Raw genomic sequence first — 19,202 nt, forward strand, 5'->3', positions numbered from 1 at the left:
TGCTTGGGAGACCATGTGGTTGCCAAGAGTTCAAATGTGGATACCCCTTTGAGTTCTCTCTGGCTTTTGATCCATTTTCTAATGATGTGCTTCTAATTTTTTAGAAGAAATGTAAAGCATTGGTTAGAGTGTTCAAAAAATTACTTACCACTTTGTAAAGGAGAATCATACTTAGATATAGTATTTCCCATTAGAATTATTTTCTGTTTGTTATTTAAAGGGTAGATGTTGCTTTTGGGGGTGGGCATACTTTATATTTGCATTTGGGAATATCTATTGTGGTGCCATGGCAGTAATTTCCAATCAATCCAATGTTCTTTAAATATGAATCCTTTCGATTAGGTGATTATAAATTATGTGTAGTTAATAAAAATTTAGGGGGTGAATTTTAATGCAAACGTGAATCGGAGCAGTCATTTTATGGGATGTAGAATATAAGCAATATGAGGACTCTGGTTATTTTGTGGAATTAGATTTAAATATTATTGAGGATGAGCTATGAAAAGGACGTGTCCCTTGATCTTAGGTTGCTGTAGATCCCCTTCTTGCACAAAATAAGATTTAATGCCCTTTACTTTCTCTGTTTAGCCGTACCCCTGGTAATTGCCAGAACTCTGCTAATGAAGTGGATCTTCTGGGTCCAAACCAGAATGGTTCTGAGGGCTTAGCCCAGCTGACCAGCACCAATGGTGCCAAGCCTGTGGAGGATTTCTCCAACATGGAGTCCCAGAGTGTCCCCTTGGACCCCATGGAACATGTGGGCATGGAGCCTCTTCAGTTTGATTATTCAGGCACGCAGGTACCTGTGGACTCAGCAGCAGCAACTGTGGGACTTTTTGACTACAATTCTCAACAACAGGTACTGTGTGTGTGTGTTTGTATGTATGTGTGTGTATGTGTGTTGGTCACTTTCTTGTAGTACATTACTTAACTAAGAATGGGATGTGGGAAGAGGGCAACATTATTAAGGCTTTCACTAGCTAACTCAATAGTTGTTACCAGAGCCTCTGAATCTCCCCCATCAAGAAGCTGGTTTGATGTTGAGGTTATTGGCAAGAGACCACCTTGTTCTTTGTGCACAATATGTTGCTCCTCTCTTGTCTCCCAGGGTTGGAGGTGAGGTGGGTGAAGTTGTAGTCTCTCTTATAGCACAACCTCTTAGATACTACAGCAATCTCTCGGATGATTCATGTGATTGTGATGCTATTGTTTGTTTTTAAATCATAAATCATAAAATCATAAAATTGGAGTTTTGTGTCAGAGTGTCTTATTCATGTTCTAATTAAGTGGTCTACTATAGAAAACCAATGTCCCGGTTTGAAAGAAGTAGAATATGATTGAGGTGAAAAGAGATCACTCAGTAGAAGATCTATGGTGAAATTGTTTGGCTAGAAAGCAGTTTGATGGGCTGTGAATTTCTGATACTACTTAATTCAGATTGTAATCTAAATATAAACTAGGTTTAAAAGGTTGAAGTCTCATTTTGACATTTCAAAATTCTATATCCATAGTGGAAATTGTCTGGGAATCAGTTATACCATGCTGTCTCTTTAGGTAGCATAAATAGTTAATTTTAAGTGATTTTGACTCAACAGTTAGTTATAGGAAGGCTACATACAAAAAAGAATCCTGTAGAGGAAAAATCTGATGTGTATATTCTGTACTCCTGTCTGAGGGCCATATTAAGTCTAATTAACAAACTCATTTTCCAGAGAGTGTACAGTATCTGCTGTTCTTGAAGGCGTTACACTGGACAGGCCCTCCTCATCATGACAGTGGTCTTTGTGCCCTTTCTCTTCTGTATACCAGATTTTATTATATAGTTGCAGATTTTCTGTCAATTTTCTTTTTGAAAAAAGTGGGTTGCAGGCATTATGTGAATCTCTAAGGGTTATAATTTTGGGCTGATGAAATAACAGGCTATGACCATTTTATAGTGAAACACATTGGAATAAACATTTATATTACTATTTATGAGGGGTGTTTTATAATGGATTTTTGAAATTAGTTTCTGGTGATGTTAAAAGTTGCTTCAGGTGCTAAAGATATACTGGAAATAAAAATATTGTGCGCTAAATTAGCAAATGGAGGGAAATACAGTGACATACTGTGACTAAGTTGTCTAACTTAGTTTATTAATGTGGTGGTTTTTCTATCTAAATTGAGCGACATGCAAGCCAGGATCTTCTAGTTTAGTGATATAAGGTTGTCTTTTTGAGTAAAATAATTTTATTCAATAATGTAAGAGTCAAAGAGGAATACACAATGCAGGTTTTGATGCAGGCAACAGAGAATGGATGCTTAAAGAAGTTTTATTTGAGAATTTTCTCCCCCCCCCCCCCCCCCCCGTTTAAACTTCTTGGAACTCCTAGAAGTTCTTGCCTATTACCTTTTAACTTCCAATCTAATCTGTTCTAATTTTATTTACCTGGTATTTGACTTGTTTATACCTTCAATCTCTTATGAACAAGTCTGTCATTTAGTTGTTTTTTTTTTGTTTGTTTGTTTTGTTTTGTTTGTTTGTTTTTTACCTTACAATCACATCCTGCAGTGCTAGGGATTATCCAGACCACTTTGAAGTTATCTTTGGCTCATTTGAAAAAATTTTATATGGTATAAATACTTAAGAATAGACATATAAATAAGTAGGATGACAAAGAAAATCAATTACATGGGAGTAAACAACAGCAAAAAAATGTAATGATGTGTTTATTGTGATCCACAAAATAGATGTATCATAAACAAGAATGATACCCCTCTTGTAAGTTGTAATGTTCATTGACACCTCTAGAATATTAACCTTTTTCTTTTTTATTTCCTTTTTTATTGGGTGGGGGGAGGGAGATGGGGACTGTTCCTGGCAGCCAGGGATCGAACTGGGGTTGGCTGCATCCAGGCAAGCATCTTATCTCTCTAGTCAGTTCTTAACCTTTCCACACTTTTCCTCCACCATATCTTTTTTTATCCTGGAAACAGTGAATAGCTATACCATTTGTGTTATACTTATTATGGCTTTGGGTCACATACACCTACCTAGCTGTGATCAGGGCTTATTTCTGGCTGGTGCTCAGGGATTGCTTACGAGGTACTGGGGATCAAATTATCGTTAGCATGTTCAGGATAAGTATCCTGTTATAGTATTGCTCTGGCCCAATAGCTGTTTGTTTAGGCTTTTGAATCACACCTGGTGGTACTTGGGGTTACTCCTGGTAGGCTCAGGGAACTATATGGGATACTGGGGATTGAACTTGGGCCAGAGACATGCAAGGCAAATGTCCTACTTCTGGACTATCACTCCTGCCCCAATAATATTTAATTTTAATAGAACTGAGTAGTTACATTTGTGTGAAAATACATTTTCTTGAGCTTGTAGGTCTTGAGAACTGTATGAAAGATTTGAATACAAAGCTTGGAAGATTAAGAAGTTTATTGTACAGTTTAGGTAAATGGGGCTGGGTATCTTCCAAAATGTCCAAGTTTCTGCTTTACCTGCATACTTCACTGTTTCACAGTGCCTGGTCCAGTGTATAACTTTTAAAATCTTGTCACTGGACTGTTTGAACTATACTCCAATGACTCCCTGGTGTAATCTCCAGCCACGGACACTTGCACTTCAGCAAGATTCCTACTTAACTGTATCTGAGCAGTTCCTATTGTCCTGGTTTTTCTTAGTCTCTGGTTACAGCTACAGTGCATGTATGTTGCCAAGATCCTTGGGTTCTGACCTGTTTTTGGAACTTGCTCAACTGTACCTCAGCAGTTCCTGCTATTCATGCTGGCTTTTCTCATCTCTAGCTATGCGTGGGGGTGAGACTCCTGGACTCAGCACCCTGGCACTGCCTGGGTGTTCAAGACCTTCCTGAATCTGAGCTCTCCTGCACAACCAATATCTGCCTATATTATGCCCTGTCTAGGCAAATGAGACCTGCCTGATCCTATCTAGGCTCATGTAAAGCTAGTGTGAGAAGAATGCCAGAGTGGGACTGACTTGAAGATTCCTTTTATCTCCTGTTACTTCCCATCCCCAGCCATCCAATTATCTATTTTGATTGTTCGATGGGTGAGATTTAAACTGACAAACTAAATTCCTCTCCACTCCTCCTGTATCAGTTATATGTATCTCCATTAGAATGTTTTAGGAAATTATTACCAGGAGTCATTATGAACTGATCATGTCTAGCAGGAGTCATAATGAGGATGCTGTTTATATGATTTATCAGATTGTTGGTGTTTTTTATTTAGAATTTAGTTAATCTATAAATAGCCTAATTTAGTGTATCTAATAAAATTGTATAAAAATACACTAAAACTCATTGTTAAGATGAGTGTTCCTTCTTAAACTGATACTTTTGACTAGCAGTTGGGTCAGCTAAAGGTTATTCTTACTTGATTTTTGTGGAAATTTTACATAATTTTCTTCAAAAGAAATTAATGTTCTTAGTGTATGGATGTTAGTTTTTCACATTAACTAGATATCATTTACTTTGGAATGAAATTCCATTTACTAAAGAAATGTGGAAAAAATCTTAATTTGGCAGCCTGGGTCCTCTGTGGTAGGTAAAAGTCATATCTTACAAGAATCAGACCATGAGTTAAGTTATTGGCACCTATCAAGTGCTATTCCAATTGCACTGATCTTTGTATTCTTTGGTTGCATAACTCATTTCCGGTACAGCACCATGACCATGTACAAACAACACAACCAATTCTACCTCTATTCAGCACAAGAGTAACAAAAGAAAGGGAATACAAGTTTTGGCAATGTGGTTCATATATAATTGTGAAACCAAAGATCATTATTATCATTTGCCAGTTATTGGCAGTTCTTCATAATCCAATTTAAAAAGTTTTGATATCGATGTTTTATTTAGTAATTCATTCCACAAATGTTATGTATTGAGACTAGCTCCAGTTGGTGTTGGGGATAAAATTTAAGTGGTTCAGAGCATATGCTGCAACACTCTGAATTCAATCCCCAGTACTACCTCTTACATTTTCCTCTCCCAGCCTTGCCAAGCATGGTGGCTTTGAATACTTTCTGTCCTGAAAACAAAACTGCCAGCCTTAGGATCACTGGAAATGGCTCTTATTTAAGAGTATGGGAGTAGACTTATCATTCATTGATTCAAAGGGCTTTATTTTATTTTAATTTTTGGTTTTTGGGCCACACCCAGCAGTGCTCAGGGGTTACTCCTGGCTGTCTGCTCAGAAATCGCTCCTGGCAGGCACGGGGGACCATATGGGACACCGGGATTCGAACCAACCACCTTTGGTCCTGGATCGGCTGCTTGCAAGGCAAACGCCGCTGTGCTATCTCTCTGGGCCCTCAAAGGGCTTTATTTATTTGAATTCTGACAATAGTCTCGTAAGTAGGACAGGGTATTGGGTTTAAGAGTTTTAAGACATAATTAAACTTAGAGCCTAAATGAAGATCAGATACTGTGAGCAATGCAGCTGCCTTGGTTCTGCTTTCTAGCTCTAGGTGTTTCCTTTGGATCTTGTGCTGGCAAAATAGGAAATTATTTGATACATGCAGTTGTCTCATCTTGTGAGTCCACTGCATGTCTAGCATTTTTCTTCTTGGAATATACTGTTAAAGTACCCATCAAAATGAAAGAACATTTTTCTTCCCTGCAAGATACAGTTGATGATCACATATTTAGTGGGATTAATTAAGTCTGACAAGGACCTTTTCCTTTCTCCATGTCCTGAGCTACCTTGTCTAGGGCCCAGAAGTCTTAAAAGTGACTCACAGAAGCTGCAAAGCTGCTTTTCCCATTCATTTTAAAGAACATTACTATTAGGAAATGTTTCAGGTACTTTGCATATGTTAATTTCCCACTAGAGTGAGGAGGAAGCGTATGGAATCTTTCTCCTGAGTATTATTACATCGTAAATTAATGGGATTTCTGGCTCCAAGAGTCTGTGCGTGTGTGCGTGCATCCGTGTGTGTATGTGTGTGTGCGGGCATGCGCGTGGATGCTTGCTGACTTCATATTTAGTGTGTGCACATGCATGCTTGCTGACTTCATATTGCTTGACTTGCTGACATCTTACTCCTCCAGGACCGAAACTGTAGTACTCTGGGTAGGGCACTACCTACCTTACCTTGTGTGTTGTCCTGGTTCAGCCCCTTGTACCTCATACAGCCCCTTGGAACCATCAGGAGTGATCCCTGATAACAGCAGCGTGTGGCCTAAAAACCAACTCCATTCCCTCCAAATAGATCTTATTCCTCCAGATTAAGAAAACTCAATGGTAATGTTTTTATGCCAAAGCCAATAACAGATATGGCTTGTAGATACCTTTTATGAAGTCTTAACTGTATGTCAGACACTATATTGGCTGTTTTTAATTGCCTCAATTCCATTCTGGAATAAATATAAACAAGTACTAATGTCTTTGTAAGATGTAATAGATATGAAAGTCAAAACAGCTTGCTTTTATAGGTTATATGTTATGCTTTGAATTATTTCCTATTCAATGTCCTGATAAATTGATAAAGTTTTTCCTTGCATTCAGTTTCTGGACAACTTTAAATTCTACCTAAGTAAATTGTAACCTTTGTGAATTATTTACCAGCTTTGATATAAGCACAGTTCACAAAATTTTGAGTGTTCTGTTTTTTTTTTTTTATTTATATGGTTTGCATTGTAAAATATAGAAAATCTTAAAGAGAGTTCAGTGGTTTGACCAGTAGATGGCATAGGTATAAAACTTGGAGGATTTGGAGTCTCCTTCACATGCACTTTTATTGTTTAAATTGTCTTTCCAGTTAATAGTGTATATTTACATGTAGAATGTGTCAAGATCAGTATAATCTGTGCTGTAATAGATCTGCTATTGCAGCATGTGTCCCTACTTTTCAAGTGGCAGCATAGATTTGGGAAGTCCAAACTGACTCCATATGTACTAATTGTTTTCTATATATATTGATGTACATATTTACAGATATTACACAGGATAATAAAATACATGTAATACTAAAAAATAAAACATGAAATTAGGATAATACCGATGGAATGATACTGAAGTACTGTTTCTTCTCTTTGATTTTGGGCCACACTCAGTGCTCATGACTTACTTCTGACTCTGCTCAGAGATCACCTCTGGCAGGACTTAGGAGACCATATAGAGTGCTGGGAATCGAACCCATGTTGTTGCATGCAAGTCCCACATCTTACCCATTATAATATCTCTTTGGCCTCTCTTTTTCTCTTAATTTTTTGTTTTTGTGCTACATTCAATGGTGCTCATGGCTTGCTACTAGCTCTTTACTTGGGATCATATCGAGTTCTGCAGATGGACCCTGGGCCAGCTGTGTGAATGCAAATGCTGTTTACATTCTCCATCTCTGGAATACTTTTTCTGACTGACAGATATAATCCCAAGAGTTATATTTTGAATGCATTATTTTTATTCCTCTAGCTCCATGCCATAGCACTAATGCTTGCTGAGAAAGTTTGTTGAATAAAATGAGTTATTTTCTTCATTGTGGGGTAAGAGGGTGTACAGCATCTGAGATGTTAAATGTCTCCAAAGAATTTAGACTTAAACAATTCCAGAAGTCTTACTACAGAGACTGATATTTTTACCTTGGAAACCTGAATTTTTACTTTGCAAAAATTTGGGAAGTATTTCACTTTTTTTGGTGTTTTTATTTGTTTGCGTAGTGATTTTTCCTGTTGATAGGACTACTACAAAATAATAGTTTTTTAGGTGAAACAACTGTTCTGAAATCAAGTTACAAATCAGTTAACACATAGTAGCAATTGGTTCCTTTCTTAGACTAAAGAAGTGTTTTTATATGTTAAATACATTCCATTGTTTTCTTGGAAGGTATTTTATTGACTGCCTATAAAATAGTCTGTTGGTGGCCAGAGCCTTAGGACAGTGGTTAATACACTTGTTGTGCATGTGATCAACCTTGGTTTGAACTCCAGCACCCCATGCACTACTAGGAATAGTTCCTGAGTACTGCCAGGTGTAATTTAAAAAAAAAAAGGTGCTTTTTTTTTTTTATTGTTGTTGTTGTTTTTTGGTCATCATATGAGCCCACCCTTTCCTCTTTTTTGGGTAGTTACTTCTGCCATTGCTCTGGGACCATATGTGGTGTCAGGGATCAAACTAGGGTCAGCTGTGTACGAGACAAGCGCCTTAGTCCTTGTACTATCTCTCAGATAAATTAAAATTTAAAATTAAAGAATATTTTGGATATCTTTAAATATCAAAAGTAACCTTGTGTACTTTGGCGGGGGTGGGGGGTTGGCCAACCCAGTGAGTGATTCAGGGCTCAGGGGTTACTCCTGGCTATGCACTCAGAAATCGCTCCTGGCTTGGGGTCTATATGGGACACCAGGGGATCGAACTGTGGTCCGTCCTAGGCTAGTGTGGGCAAGGCAGTGCCACTGCTCCGGCCCCAGCCTTGTGACATCCATACAGTTAAAGTAAAAGCTAATTTTTTTTAGGTTGGATGATACAGACTTGATGAGGGTAGAGGTGTTTGACTATACCAGGTGGTGCTCAGGGATTATTCTTAGCTCTGTACTTAGGAATCAGCCTGACAGTATATGGAACATATTCTGGGGGGTATAACCCTTGTTGACTAGACAAACGCTCTGCTCAGTGTATAATCACTCCAACCCTTACACCAGATTAAAAAAAAAATGAAATAGAATTAACAAAGGAAGACTGTTGAGTGTATGCACTTTTTATTTAAAGTCAATCTACTAAAATTTGAGAATAAATCTCTTATGCGTAGGATAATATTTGACCAGCTATAAGGATAATGAAGCCGAGTTGGTGATTTGATGTTATTCTTTTTTGGGGGGAGGGATTGTTATTTGGGCCTAACCTGGCAGTGCTAAGGGGACCGTATGGATGCCTGGGTTCAAGCCCAGGTTGACTCTGTGCAAGGCCAGCACTCTGCCCACTGTACTATTTCTCTGGCCTCTGATGTTTTTTTTTTGTTTTGTTTTGTTTTGGTTTTTGGGCCACACCCGGTAACGCTCAGGGGTTACTCCTGGCTATGTGCTCAGAAGTTGCTCCTGGCTTGGGGGACCATATTGGACACGGGGGATCGAACCGCGGTCCGTCCAAGGCTAGCGCAGGCAAGGCAGGCACCTTACCTTCAGCGCCACCGCCCGGCCCTGATGTTTTTAAATATCTGAATCAATCAGGTCTTTGATTGGGACATATATAATTCAAAATGCACCAGGTGTATTACACATCATGTAGTCATATCCGTAGAACTGTTGAAAAATTCTGTGGAAAGAATAGGTATGTTGAAGGTCCTCTCCAGGCCCTCTTCACTATTCTTTTAGTCTGATTTATGGATATGAAGATTTTTAAAAGGCCTCTCAGAAGGAGGTCCACCAAGGCAATTGAGTAACATTTTATTGCCATCACCTTTCTTTGTCATGGTCATTTTCACAGTAAAATGGAGACAGTTATTCAGTGTTGTGTTCATAGTTCTTGCACAGTGCCTTGCAAGGATTCTCTATTTCAGGACCATTTCTTGAGTGAATGATGACTTTAACAGAATCTAGCAATATTCTTAGTATCAAGGTCTGTCCTTTTTCTTGAGAACTAAAACATGATCGATTGAGTTCATATTTTATGCTTTGTTCATAACAGCTGTATTTCTGCTATTTTACTGCTCTGTAATATATACTTGGAGAAACTCTAGAGTGCCGACAGTTGGGGCTATCTTCTAATATCTTTATTAGAGCAAGCTTCTAGAAAAATAGCCAAATAACATTTTTTCCTGGAAGAGTCAGCCCAAGGACAAAGTACACTTTTAATATTCTTCAAACTAAAAGTGGGTGAGGAGTAATTTAAACTGTATGGAGTTCAAAAAAGAAGGGACATCACAACTCTTAGGGGCAATGTGGTAAGTGATTTTGTAGTACATTGGTTTAGTTTTTGAGTGCCTTCAATCAGGCTTTGCTTTTGATCAGATGTGATGCCTACACAAGGTTTTAAGAATTTTTTCTTAATATAGTTTCTCTAACTTCTTGTTCTTTTCTTACCATAGCTGTTCCAAAGACCTAATGCACTTGCTGTCCAGCAGTTGACAGCTGCTCAGCAACAGCAGTATGCCCTTGCTGCACACCAACCACACATTGGTAAGTGTTTATTCTAGGTGTCTATGCTAACTTAAGTCTAGTTTGGGATATTTGAATATTGTCAGCCCAGGAATGTGGACTGATTGTGAAAGTCTAGATAAATTCTTCCTCTGCTTCTCTTATGTCAAAGCATATTCTTCTTTGTTTTTGTTTTTTTGTTTTTGGGCCACACCCGGCAGTGCTCAGGGGTTACTCCGGGCTGTTTGCTTAGAAATAGCTCCTAGCAGGCACGGGGGGACCATATGGGACACCAGGATTCGAACCAACCACCTTTGGTCCTGGATCGGCTGCTTGTAAGGCAAACACCACTGTGCTATCTCTCCGGGCCCTCAACGCATATTCTTTATTTTAGAATAAGAATTCTAGCTCACCTTCTTGACCTCAGTTTATAGATTTTCTTAGAATCCAGCTATTGCTTTCCTAAGCTGTCTCAGGATTTTAAGTTTGCCTTAATAGTGACTAACATAAGTTTCTTTGTTAAGATTGAATGAAATAGAATAAATCACAATAGTTTGGCTTTGTTGTTGTATAGATTGTGAACATAGCAACTTTCAGTTTTATTAAGTTGCAACTAGTACTTGCAAATCCATTTCCAAGGAGCATGTCTTGACATTTTACAAAAGCATGCTCAGATAATTACTCATTTTAAAAGTAACATTGCCCTTTTCCTAGAGCAGTTGTTGAAATTTTGATGTAAGTGCTTTTGTCTTATTGTCTAACTTCTCCTTACCCATCTCGACCTTTTAAAGGTCTCTTTGAAGCAAAGTGCTTTATGTGTAAACAAGCATTGTAGAAATGTTTCTTTATGTATGTCCAAATTACTCATTTAATAGAAAGGAAATTTCCACATGGATTGTGGCATGTTGGGGGAAGGTGGGAGGAGGAGAGTTGCTTCTAACTTAGAAAATTAAGACCAGGCATACATGACTTTATTCAGGTTTTGCATTTTATAGTTACAGATAGTGTTCTCTATAATTAGTCATATCTGATCTTTGAGTAGATTGCTATAGTGGAATTAAGTCCTTCCCTTCATTCCATTATAAAGTATTTTAAACAGGGGCTGGAGAGATAGCACAGCGGTAAGGTGTGCAGAAGGACAGTGGTTCAAATCCCGGCATCCCATATGGTCCCCTGAGCCTGCCAGGAGCGATTTCAAACAGCTTTGGAAAAAAAAAAAAAAGCCCTAATATGGGTTTGCTAATCTTTTAGAGCAGTGGTCCTCAAACTATGGCCCGCGGGCCACATATTGTATTTGTATCTTGTTTTGTTTTCTTCATTGCAAAATAAGATATATGCAGTGTGCATAAGAATTCGTTCATAAGTTTTGTTTTTACTATAGTCAGACCCTCCAATGGTCTGAGGGACAGTGAACTGGCCCCCTGTTTAAAAAGTTTGAGGACCCCTGTAGAGAGTGTGCTAAATTGAAAAGTATATGTGGTTTTAATGTAACTCTTGAGCAAAAAGACAAAAAAAACGGGGCTGGAGATAGCATGGAGGTAAGCCGTTTGTCTTTCATGCAGAAGGACTGTGGTTCAAATCCCAGCATCCCATATGGTCCTCTGTGCCTGCCAGGGGTGATTTCTGAGCATACAGCCAGGAGTAACCCCTGAGCGCTGCCAGGTGTGACCCCCCCTCCAAAAATGGACAAAAAGAAAAAACGAGTTGTAGGGATTGTTTGTTTTTGGTTTTTGGCCACGCCCAGTGATGCTAAGGGGTTTTCTCCTCGCTATGTGCTCAGAAATTGCTCCTGGCTTGGGGACCACATGGGTATCCGGGGGAATCTAACCGTGGTCTGTCCTAGGTTAGCACATGCAAGGCAAATGCGCTACCGCTGCACCACCACTCAGGCACTCAAGATCATGTTAGTTTTTTAAGAAGTTCTCTTTTAGCCAATTATTAACTTTTTTGTTTTCATTTACTTCAGCTGCAGCTTGGAAGGAATACTTAAACTGTGGGTTCTTGATAGGGCTATAGTTTTAGTCCTGTGTTTTTACTGACAGGTATGTTTTCAGCAGGTTTAGCTCCCGCTGCATTTGTCCCCAATCCATACATCATCAGCGCTGCTCCCCCAGGAACGGACCCCTACACAGCTGGATTGGCTGCAGCAGCAACACTAGGTGAGATTTTCTGCTGCATGAAGGAGTTTTCTCGCGTACTATAACGTTGATTGAGAAAGGCATGCATTCTTGACTATACTATTTCACAAACCCTTATCTCCAGTGGATATTTCTGTTAATAATGTTTAGTACCATGCCTGCCAGTTCATTATCTCTACCCTTGAGATAGTGTAATCTCAGACTTGACTATTCCTAAAGTCCAAATAGCTATCCTTCTCTTATATATCCTTTTGACCCATGGAGTAACTGTTGGCTAATATTCGTGGACTTTTTTTTCTTAGTCTTACCTTTAGTACTCCATAGTCTAGAGCAGTATTTCTCAATCCCCGTGGCCTCCAGGATATTCCAAGGGGGCCACAGGTGAAAAATCACATAAATGTAAGTAAGATCATGAGACTCAGGCAGTGACCAGTAGGATGAGGAGAGCTTGTAGGAAGGGAAATAGGTTGAAAACATTGATCTAGAGCTTTAGTCTTTTTGGGGTAGAGGTGTGTGTGTATGGGCACGTTGGTTTGTTATGGGGCCATGCCCTGCAATGCTCAATGTTTACTCTTGACTTTGTACTCACTGATGACTCCTGACAGGACTAATGGAACCATTTATGGTGATAGGGATCAAATCCAGTTCCTTTCCATCAAGGCAGACATCTTCCTGATGAACTCTCTCTTTGGCTCTTAGACTTTACCTAGACTCTTACATATTCCTATTTTTGTTGCTTCTATCACCTTCTGTGATACCCCCTCCCCCCAATTTTTGTCCACAAAAATTGTTTTTATACAGAACTCTTTCCCTTTTGCCCCTTGGTTTAACCTCTTGTTTGACTTCTGCCATAATCCACAAAATATAACTTACTATAGTTTTTACCAGAGTTGGTTTAATCACTGCAGACCACTTGGTAGGGCGGTAGCAGTGTGTTTGTTGTTTCTTGTAATCAGTATTTTCTAGCAGTGATCATGTTGGGTTGAGGGGTCCTTGCAACCCAAGTATTTCAAACCATTGTACCCATTATAGGGGAGATAACTAAAACAAATACTTGGTAGGCCAGTTTAAGGACTCATCTTTAGTGCATAAATGATAATAAGATTTTTCTTAACATTCAGGTTCTAATAAGTTAAACATATTGAAAAATAAGGACATTAAATTAATTAATTTGGGGAACTGCTACACCAATTAGGAAGGTCAGAGCCATATCAGGTATAATTAAGCCTTGTCTAATCTATGTTTGTAATACTCAGTAGGGGGAATCAGTTAACTTGAGTTGTCAAGGTAGTTTATCATGTTGAGTGCTAAACTTGCCTTGCTCATGGTCAATTTAGGTTTGATCTCCACCACCCCATATCATCCCCTGAGCCCCATCAGGAGTAAGCCCTGAATACCACCAGGTGTGGTGTGTCTCCTTTGCAAATATTTTATACTGGGTATTAATTATAGGTATTAATAGGCATCAATTTTACAGTATCAATTTTTTTTTGTTTGTTTTTGTTTTTGGGCCACACCCGGCAGTGCTCAGAGGTTACTCCTGGCTGTCTGCTCAGAAATAGCTCCTGGCAGGCACGGGGGACCATATGGGACACTGGGATTCGAACCAACCACCTTTGGTCCTGAACCGGCTGCTTGCAAGGCAAACGCCGCTGTGCTATCTCTCCGGGCCCACAGTATCAATATTTTAAACTAGATGTTATCTAAAGAAAGTTCTACATGGGAGGTATGTTTCAGCAAATAGAGTAGCTTACTTTGATCCTTTGTCTTTGTTGTTAGTTGTTAAATATACAGTCTTGGTATTCTTATTACCATCTTTAAAAAATTGTAGTTTTGATTTGTGCTGTCTGAGATTCTGTCTTCATAGCTCTTCTGCCTCATTGCCAGCTCTGCTGGGAGATATTGCAACTGTAGCTTGTTGTCTGAAAAGGCAAAGAGATGATTTGGAATAAGTTAAAATGCTTAGTTTTGTTTTAGAATACTTAACTGACAGAATCAGATGGCAATGTTTTTGTGTAAATTTAGTTTCAACTTTGACATGTTTTTAAAATACAGTGATTGGCGGGGGCTGGAGAGATGGCACCGTTGTAGGGTGTTTGCCTTGCACTTGGCCCATCCAGGACTGATGGTGGTTGGAATCTCGACATCCCATATGGTCCCCTGAGCACCACTGGTTGTGACCCTAAAACCAAAAAACAAAAAGTTACAGTGATTAGGGCCAGAGAGATAGTACAGTGGGCAGGGATCTTACTGTGCACCTAGCTGACTTGTGTTCACGCTCTGGTACCCTATGTGTGGTCTCCCATATGCTGCTAGGAGTGCAGATTCACCCTCCAAATCAATGTCTGAAGGAAGTTCTTTGACATTTATCTATTTTGGTTTCTGAGTCATACCTAGCAGTGCTCAGGGTTTACTTCTGGCTCTATACCCAGATCAATCCAGGTGTTGCTCAGGGAACCATATGGAATGCCAGCGATTAAACCCAGCCTGATTATGTGCAAGACAAGTGTACTGCCAACCATATTATATCACTGTGGTCCAGCAGGTACTTTTGAGTTTTATCGTTTTAAGATGAAAAGTGGATTTTTGTGTCCCTAATAGTCATTTCATTGAGTTAGGCACAATTCCATCTTCTGTTTTTGTTCCTTCACTTTGGCGCACATTCTCCATTTACCTCCTTTCTAACTCATCCACCCTGTATTCTTTCTTTCTCAGGGAAAAAGCATGTCACCTTCCTGTCTTAAGTTTAATTCATCCATCTGTTCTTTTCTTTCGCCTTTTTTTTCTTTTTTTTGGGGGGGTGGGGATCACACCCAGCAGCATTCAGGGGTTACTCCTGGCTTTGTGCTCAGAAACCACTCCTGGCAGGCTCGGGAGACCACATGAGATGTTGGGATTTGAACCACTGTCCTTCTGCATGCAAGGCAAAAGCTCTACCTCCATGCTATCTCTGACTCCTTTTGCTTTTTAACCTCTCACATCTGGATAGGTTAGAGGTTAGATCCCATGCAGTGCTGGAATCAATTTCAGGACTTTGTTCATTCATGTTCTCTATTATTTGAACTATAGCTCTGGCCCCATTGTGTTTGTTCTGTTCTTTTCCATATGAAGCAAAGAAGTTCTAATAAAAAGGAAGTGAGAAAAGATAACATTGGAGGGAGAAAGAGCGACTGAGACCTATGAAGTAGAGAATAGTTCCACACCCTGTGTTGGGATGTGGGTGATTTTCAAAATTTAATGTGCCTCCACCTGTTTTTAAGCCCACATCTTATAACTTCTAAATCTATTTTGATATCTGCGGTGTGTGTCTTTTTCTAGATTCTTTCTTTAAGGCTGGTGTATTATTACTGACTTTAGAAGATTGCTGTGTGAAATCTTATTTAATGTATTTCATTTTCTGAAAAAAGAATGAATGATAAACCATTATCAGCCACTGTATTTATTAATTATTAATTTATTAATGTTTTATGACAAGACATGCCAAATTAGGTGTTTGTTTGTTTGTTTGTTTTGAAAATCCTGAGATAGTTATTATTCTAAACTTTTTTCCCTGGCTCTTGCTATTTCAGGCCCTGCTGTAGTTCCTCACCAGTATTATGGAGTTACTCCGTGGGGTGTCTACCCTGCCAGTCTTTTCCAGCAGCAAGCCGCTGCCGCTGCCGCAGCCACTAATTCTGCTAATCAGCAGACCACCCCACAGGCTCAGCAAGGGCAGCAGCAGGTTGGTGAAACAAAGCTGACTTCCATTTATATGTGAAAAATGTTAGTTTCATAAGAATGAATGTGTGACTTCCCTCCAGCATATTTGTATCTGAATTCAGACTCTGACTTAAAACTCTGTATACTGGATGTATTTTATGTATCAGGTTCTTGGTTAGTGTAATTACTTGAGGTAATATAAGAGAAAAATGCCTAAAAGATTTTTTGGTCAAGAGTACAGAGGTTAGCAAGAGGGCAGAATAAGCATTCTTATAGTAAATTTTCTTCCCACCTGCTAGTACCTTTCTCTTTCCCTCTGGCTATTTATTTTACCAGTACTTGCTGCCAGATGAGGTATACTTGTTATTTAAACAATATATTTTAACTATTTGTTGGATATAAATCTTTTGTTTTTTTGGTGTTTGGTTTATGGGCCACACCCGGTGGTACTCGGGGGTTGCTCCTGGGAGGCACGGGGGACCATATGGGATGCCGGAAATTGAACCGGGGTCCTTCCTGTGTTTGCCGCATGCAAGGCAAATGCTCTACCGCTGTGCTATCTGTTCAGCTCCTGGTATTTCTGTTTTAACATAGTAATATGTATTTTTTTTTAACCACACACAGTACATTCAGAGCTTACATCTAGTTTTGTGCTCAGGATTCACTTTTGGTGGGTTCAGGGGCCACATGCAAAGCGAGCCTCCTAACCACTGTACTCTCACTTTGGGCCTATACTTTATAATTGAATTAATAGTTAAGAGTAAAGTTAAGTACTTAATGATGAAAATGCTTTCTGGAATAATACCTATTTATTGCCAAAAATTGTGACGAATTAGAAAACCAGAGAAGGAGGGGGTGTCACCCATAATGCTCTTGTTAAAAAACATAGACAACCTGATTTGATTCTGTGTATGGCCAGGCATGAGTCTTGATTGCATCTAGGTATAACCTCAAACCATCCACTCCCTTCCCTCTCCCCAACAAAAGGGGGCAAAAACCTCACCAAAAACCTAATCAGTGGAAGCAAGGGAAATAGGTTAGGATAGAATGATTATTTGCCTTCCATGTGTGTAGCTCTGGGTTTAATTCATATAATCGTCTCCTTAAAAACAATAAACCAAGGAGCCAGAGTGACAGCATAGTCGTAGGGCATTTGCCCGGCATGCAGCCAACTGGGGTTCAATTCCTAGCATCCCATATGGTCCCTGAGCCTGCCAGGTGTGATTTCTGAGCACAGAGCCAGGAGTAATCCCTGAGCACCGCTGGGTGTGGCCCAAAAACAAAACATAATAATAATAAAATTAAAATAAATAATTAATATTTGCCATTCAGCTTTACTAAATTGGGGGTTTCTCTATGGTTTACATAATATTTCTTGCAATTTTTATGTTAGTTTTATTTAATACTTCTTTTTTATCATTTTAAAATAATATTAATAACTTGTAGTTATTCTTCATGTATTTGCCGCACCTGGTGGTATTTAGGGGTTACTTCTGGCTCTGTGCTCAGAAATTGCTCCAGAACACACGGGGGACCATATGGGATGCCAAGATTCAAACCATCGTTGGTTCCGGATTGGCCTCTTGCAAGGCAAATGCCCTACCGCTGTGCTATTTCTCTGGCTTTTATGATTTGCTTTTATGATTAACTTTTGCTTATTTTTATTTTGTGTTGTAAGGCACATACCTTGTGGCCTTCCATGGGCATAGGAACAGAATATGTGTTTATTGAGGGGGGTCAGAGCAGTAGTACAGCAGGTAGGGCATTTGCCTTGCACATGCCAACTCAGGTTTGATCCCCCACATTCCACATGGTCTCCTGAGCCTGCCAGGAGTAATTTCTGAGCGCCATTGGTTGTGAACCACCTCCCAAAAGGGAAAAGTTGAAGGACAAACTGAGGGTTTATATATATATAATAGGGCATTGTGACTCTAACCTTAATCCATTATTCCCCTAATCTTGGGTCCTTGAAGATCATGCTTAAATGATAATTATGGGTTTGAAGACTAAAATAATCATTAATTTTATTTATTATTATTGTTTCTTTTTACCACATCCAACTGTGTTCGGGACTAACTCTTGGTACTGTGCTTAGGGATCACTCCTGGCAGGCTTGAGGGAACATATTGGGTCCCAGGGATCAAATCTCGGTCAGCTACAAGCAAGGCAAGCTCTACCTGCTGTACTCCAACCCCATAATTGTCAACTAAAATGTATTTCACAAACTGAAGAAGGAAAATAAGTATGATTATTTTCATTGATTTGTCTGTTTTGATTTGGTTTGATTTGGTTTTTGGGCCACACTTGGTGATGCTTTAAGTTTACTTCTGGCTCTGAGCTCAAAAATTATTACTCTAGGTGGATTTAGGGGATTATATGATTTGAACTCAGGTTGGCTGCCTGGATGGTAATCACTTTACCTGCTATCACTCTGCACCACTAAGTATTGTTCTATTGAAGTATTTTTGTGTTCTATATAATTCATCTTCTTTATTCATTTGTTTACTTTTTGAGTTGTGGGCCTTTTCAACTGTGCTCAGAGCTCTATACTCAGAAATTACTCTTACTGTGCGTGGGGGACAATATGTGGTGTGGGCATAGAACCCAAGTGGGCAACTAGAAAGCTTACTCTTAGTACTATCTCTTTGCCCCTTAATCTAATTTTGATAAATTTCTCACTTTACACTGGACTTTTTATAACAGATGTATACAGATGATAATTGTTAGGATTTGATCATGCAGCCTTAATTTTGCAATGTACATGTTGTCTGGTCATACTGTAATGTCTGTAGTTTAAAAAAGTAGATACAGTTGCTGTTCTTCCACTGGATTGCAGTAGGGCAAGTTACGTAATTTTATTGAATGCAGATTCCTTAAGTATAAAATGGATGCAGTTATCATTTGTAACCCGGTTTCCTCTGTTATCCATAAATAAAAGTGCAACTACACAAAAGTTACTTTTTATTTTTCTGACTTCACTTTTAGGAAAATTTGGTTCTTTATAACATTATAAAGAGAAGTTGGGCTGGAGAGATAGAAAAGTAAGTAGGGCATTTGCCTTGCACATGGCTGACCTGGATTTGATCCTCAGTATCCTATATTATCCCCTGAACCTGCTTGGAGTATTTTCTGAGTTCTGAGCTAGAAGAACCCTTACATACTGACCCCAAAACGAGAATCAAACAAAAGAAGCTTTTCTCAAATTTTTATTTTGACCTTTTGGCCTTTGTATTTTGCCTGAGTAATTGCAGGAACTTTTTATAATTGTGATATGACCAAA

At 39.1% G+C, this 19,202-nt stretch overlaps 1 protein-coding gene across 4 annotated transcripts in view; it reads left to right on the forward strand.

Annotated features, from left to right (window-relative positions):
- The window catches only part of PUM1 (pumilio RNA binding family member 1), a 141,791-nt gene that overhangs the window by 79,701 nt on the left and 42,888 nt on the right, over positions 1–19,202 (forward strand). For 2 of the 4 annotated variants that reach the window (XM_049774638.1, XM_049774639.1), the window contains exons 7-10: positions 589–859; positions 10,037–10,127; positions 12,143–12,244; positions 15,793–15,944. In XM_049774638.1, the coding sequence (XP_049630595.1) occupies positions 589–859; positions 10,037–10,127; positions 12,143–12,244; positions 15,793–15,944 (616 nt within the window). Of the gene's footprint in view, positions 1–588; positions 860–10,036; positions 10,128–12,127; positions 12,245–15,792; positions 15,945–19,202 lie in introns of all 4 variants that reach the window. The other 2 variants (XM_049774636.1, XM_049774637.1) reach the window with 2 other exon arrangements.

This window comes from Suncus etruscus, chromosome 6, assembly GCF_024139225.1.
Source record: "Suncus etruscus isolate mSunEtr1 chromosome 6, mSunEtr1.pri.cur, whole genome shotgun sequence".
NCBI classification, from domain to species: Eukaryota; Metazoa; Chordata; class Mammalia; order Eulipotyphla; family Soricidae; genus Suncus; species Suncus etruscus.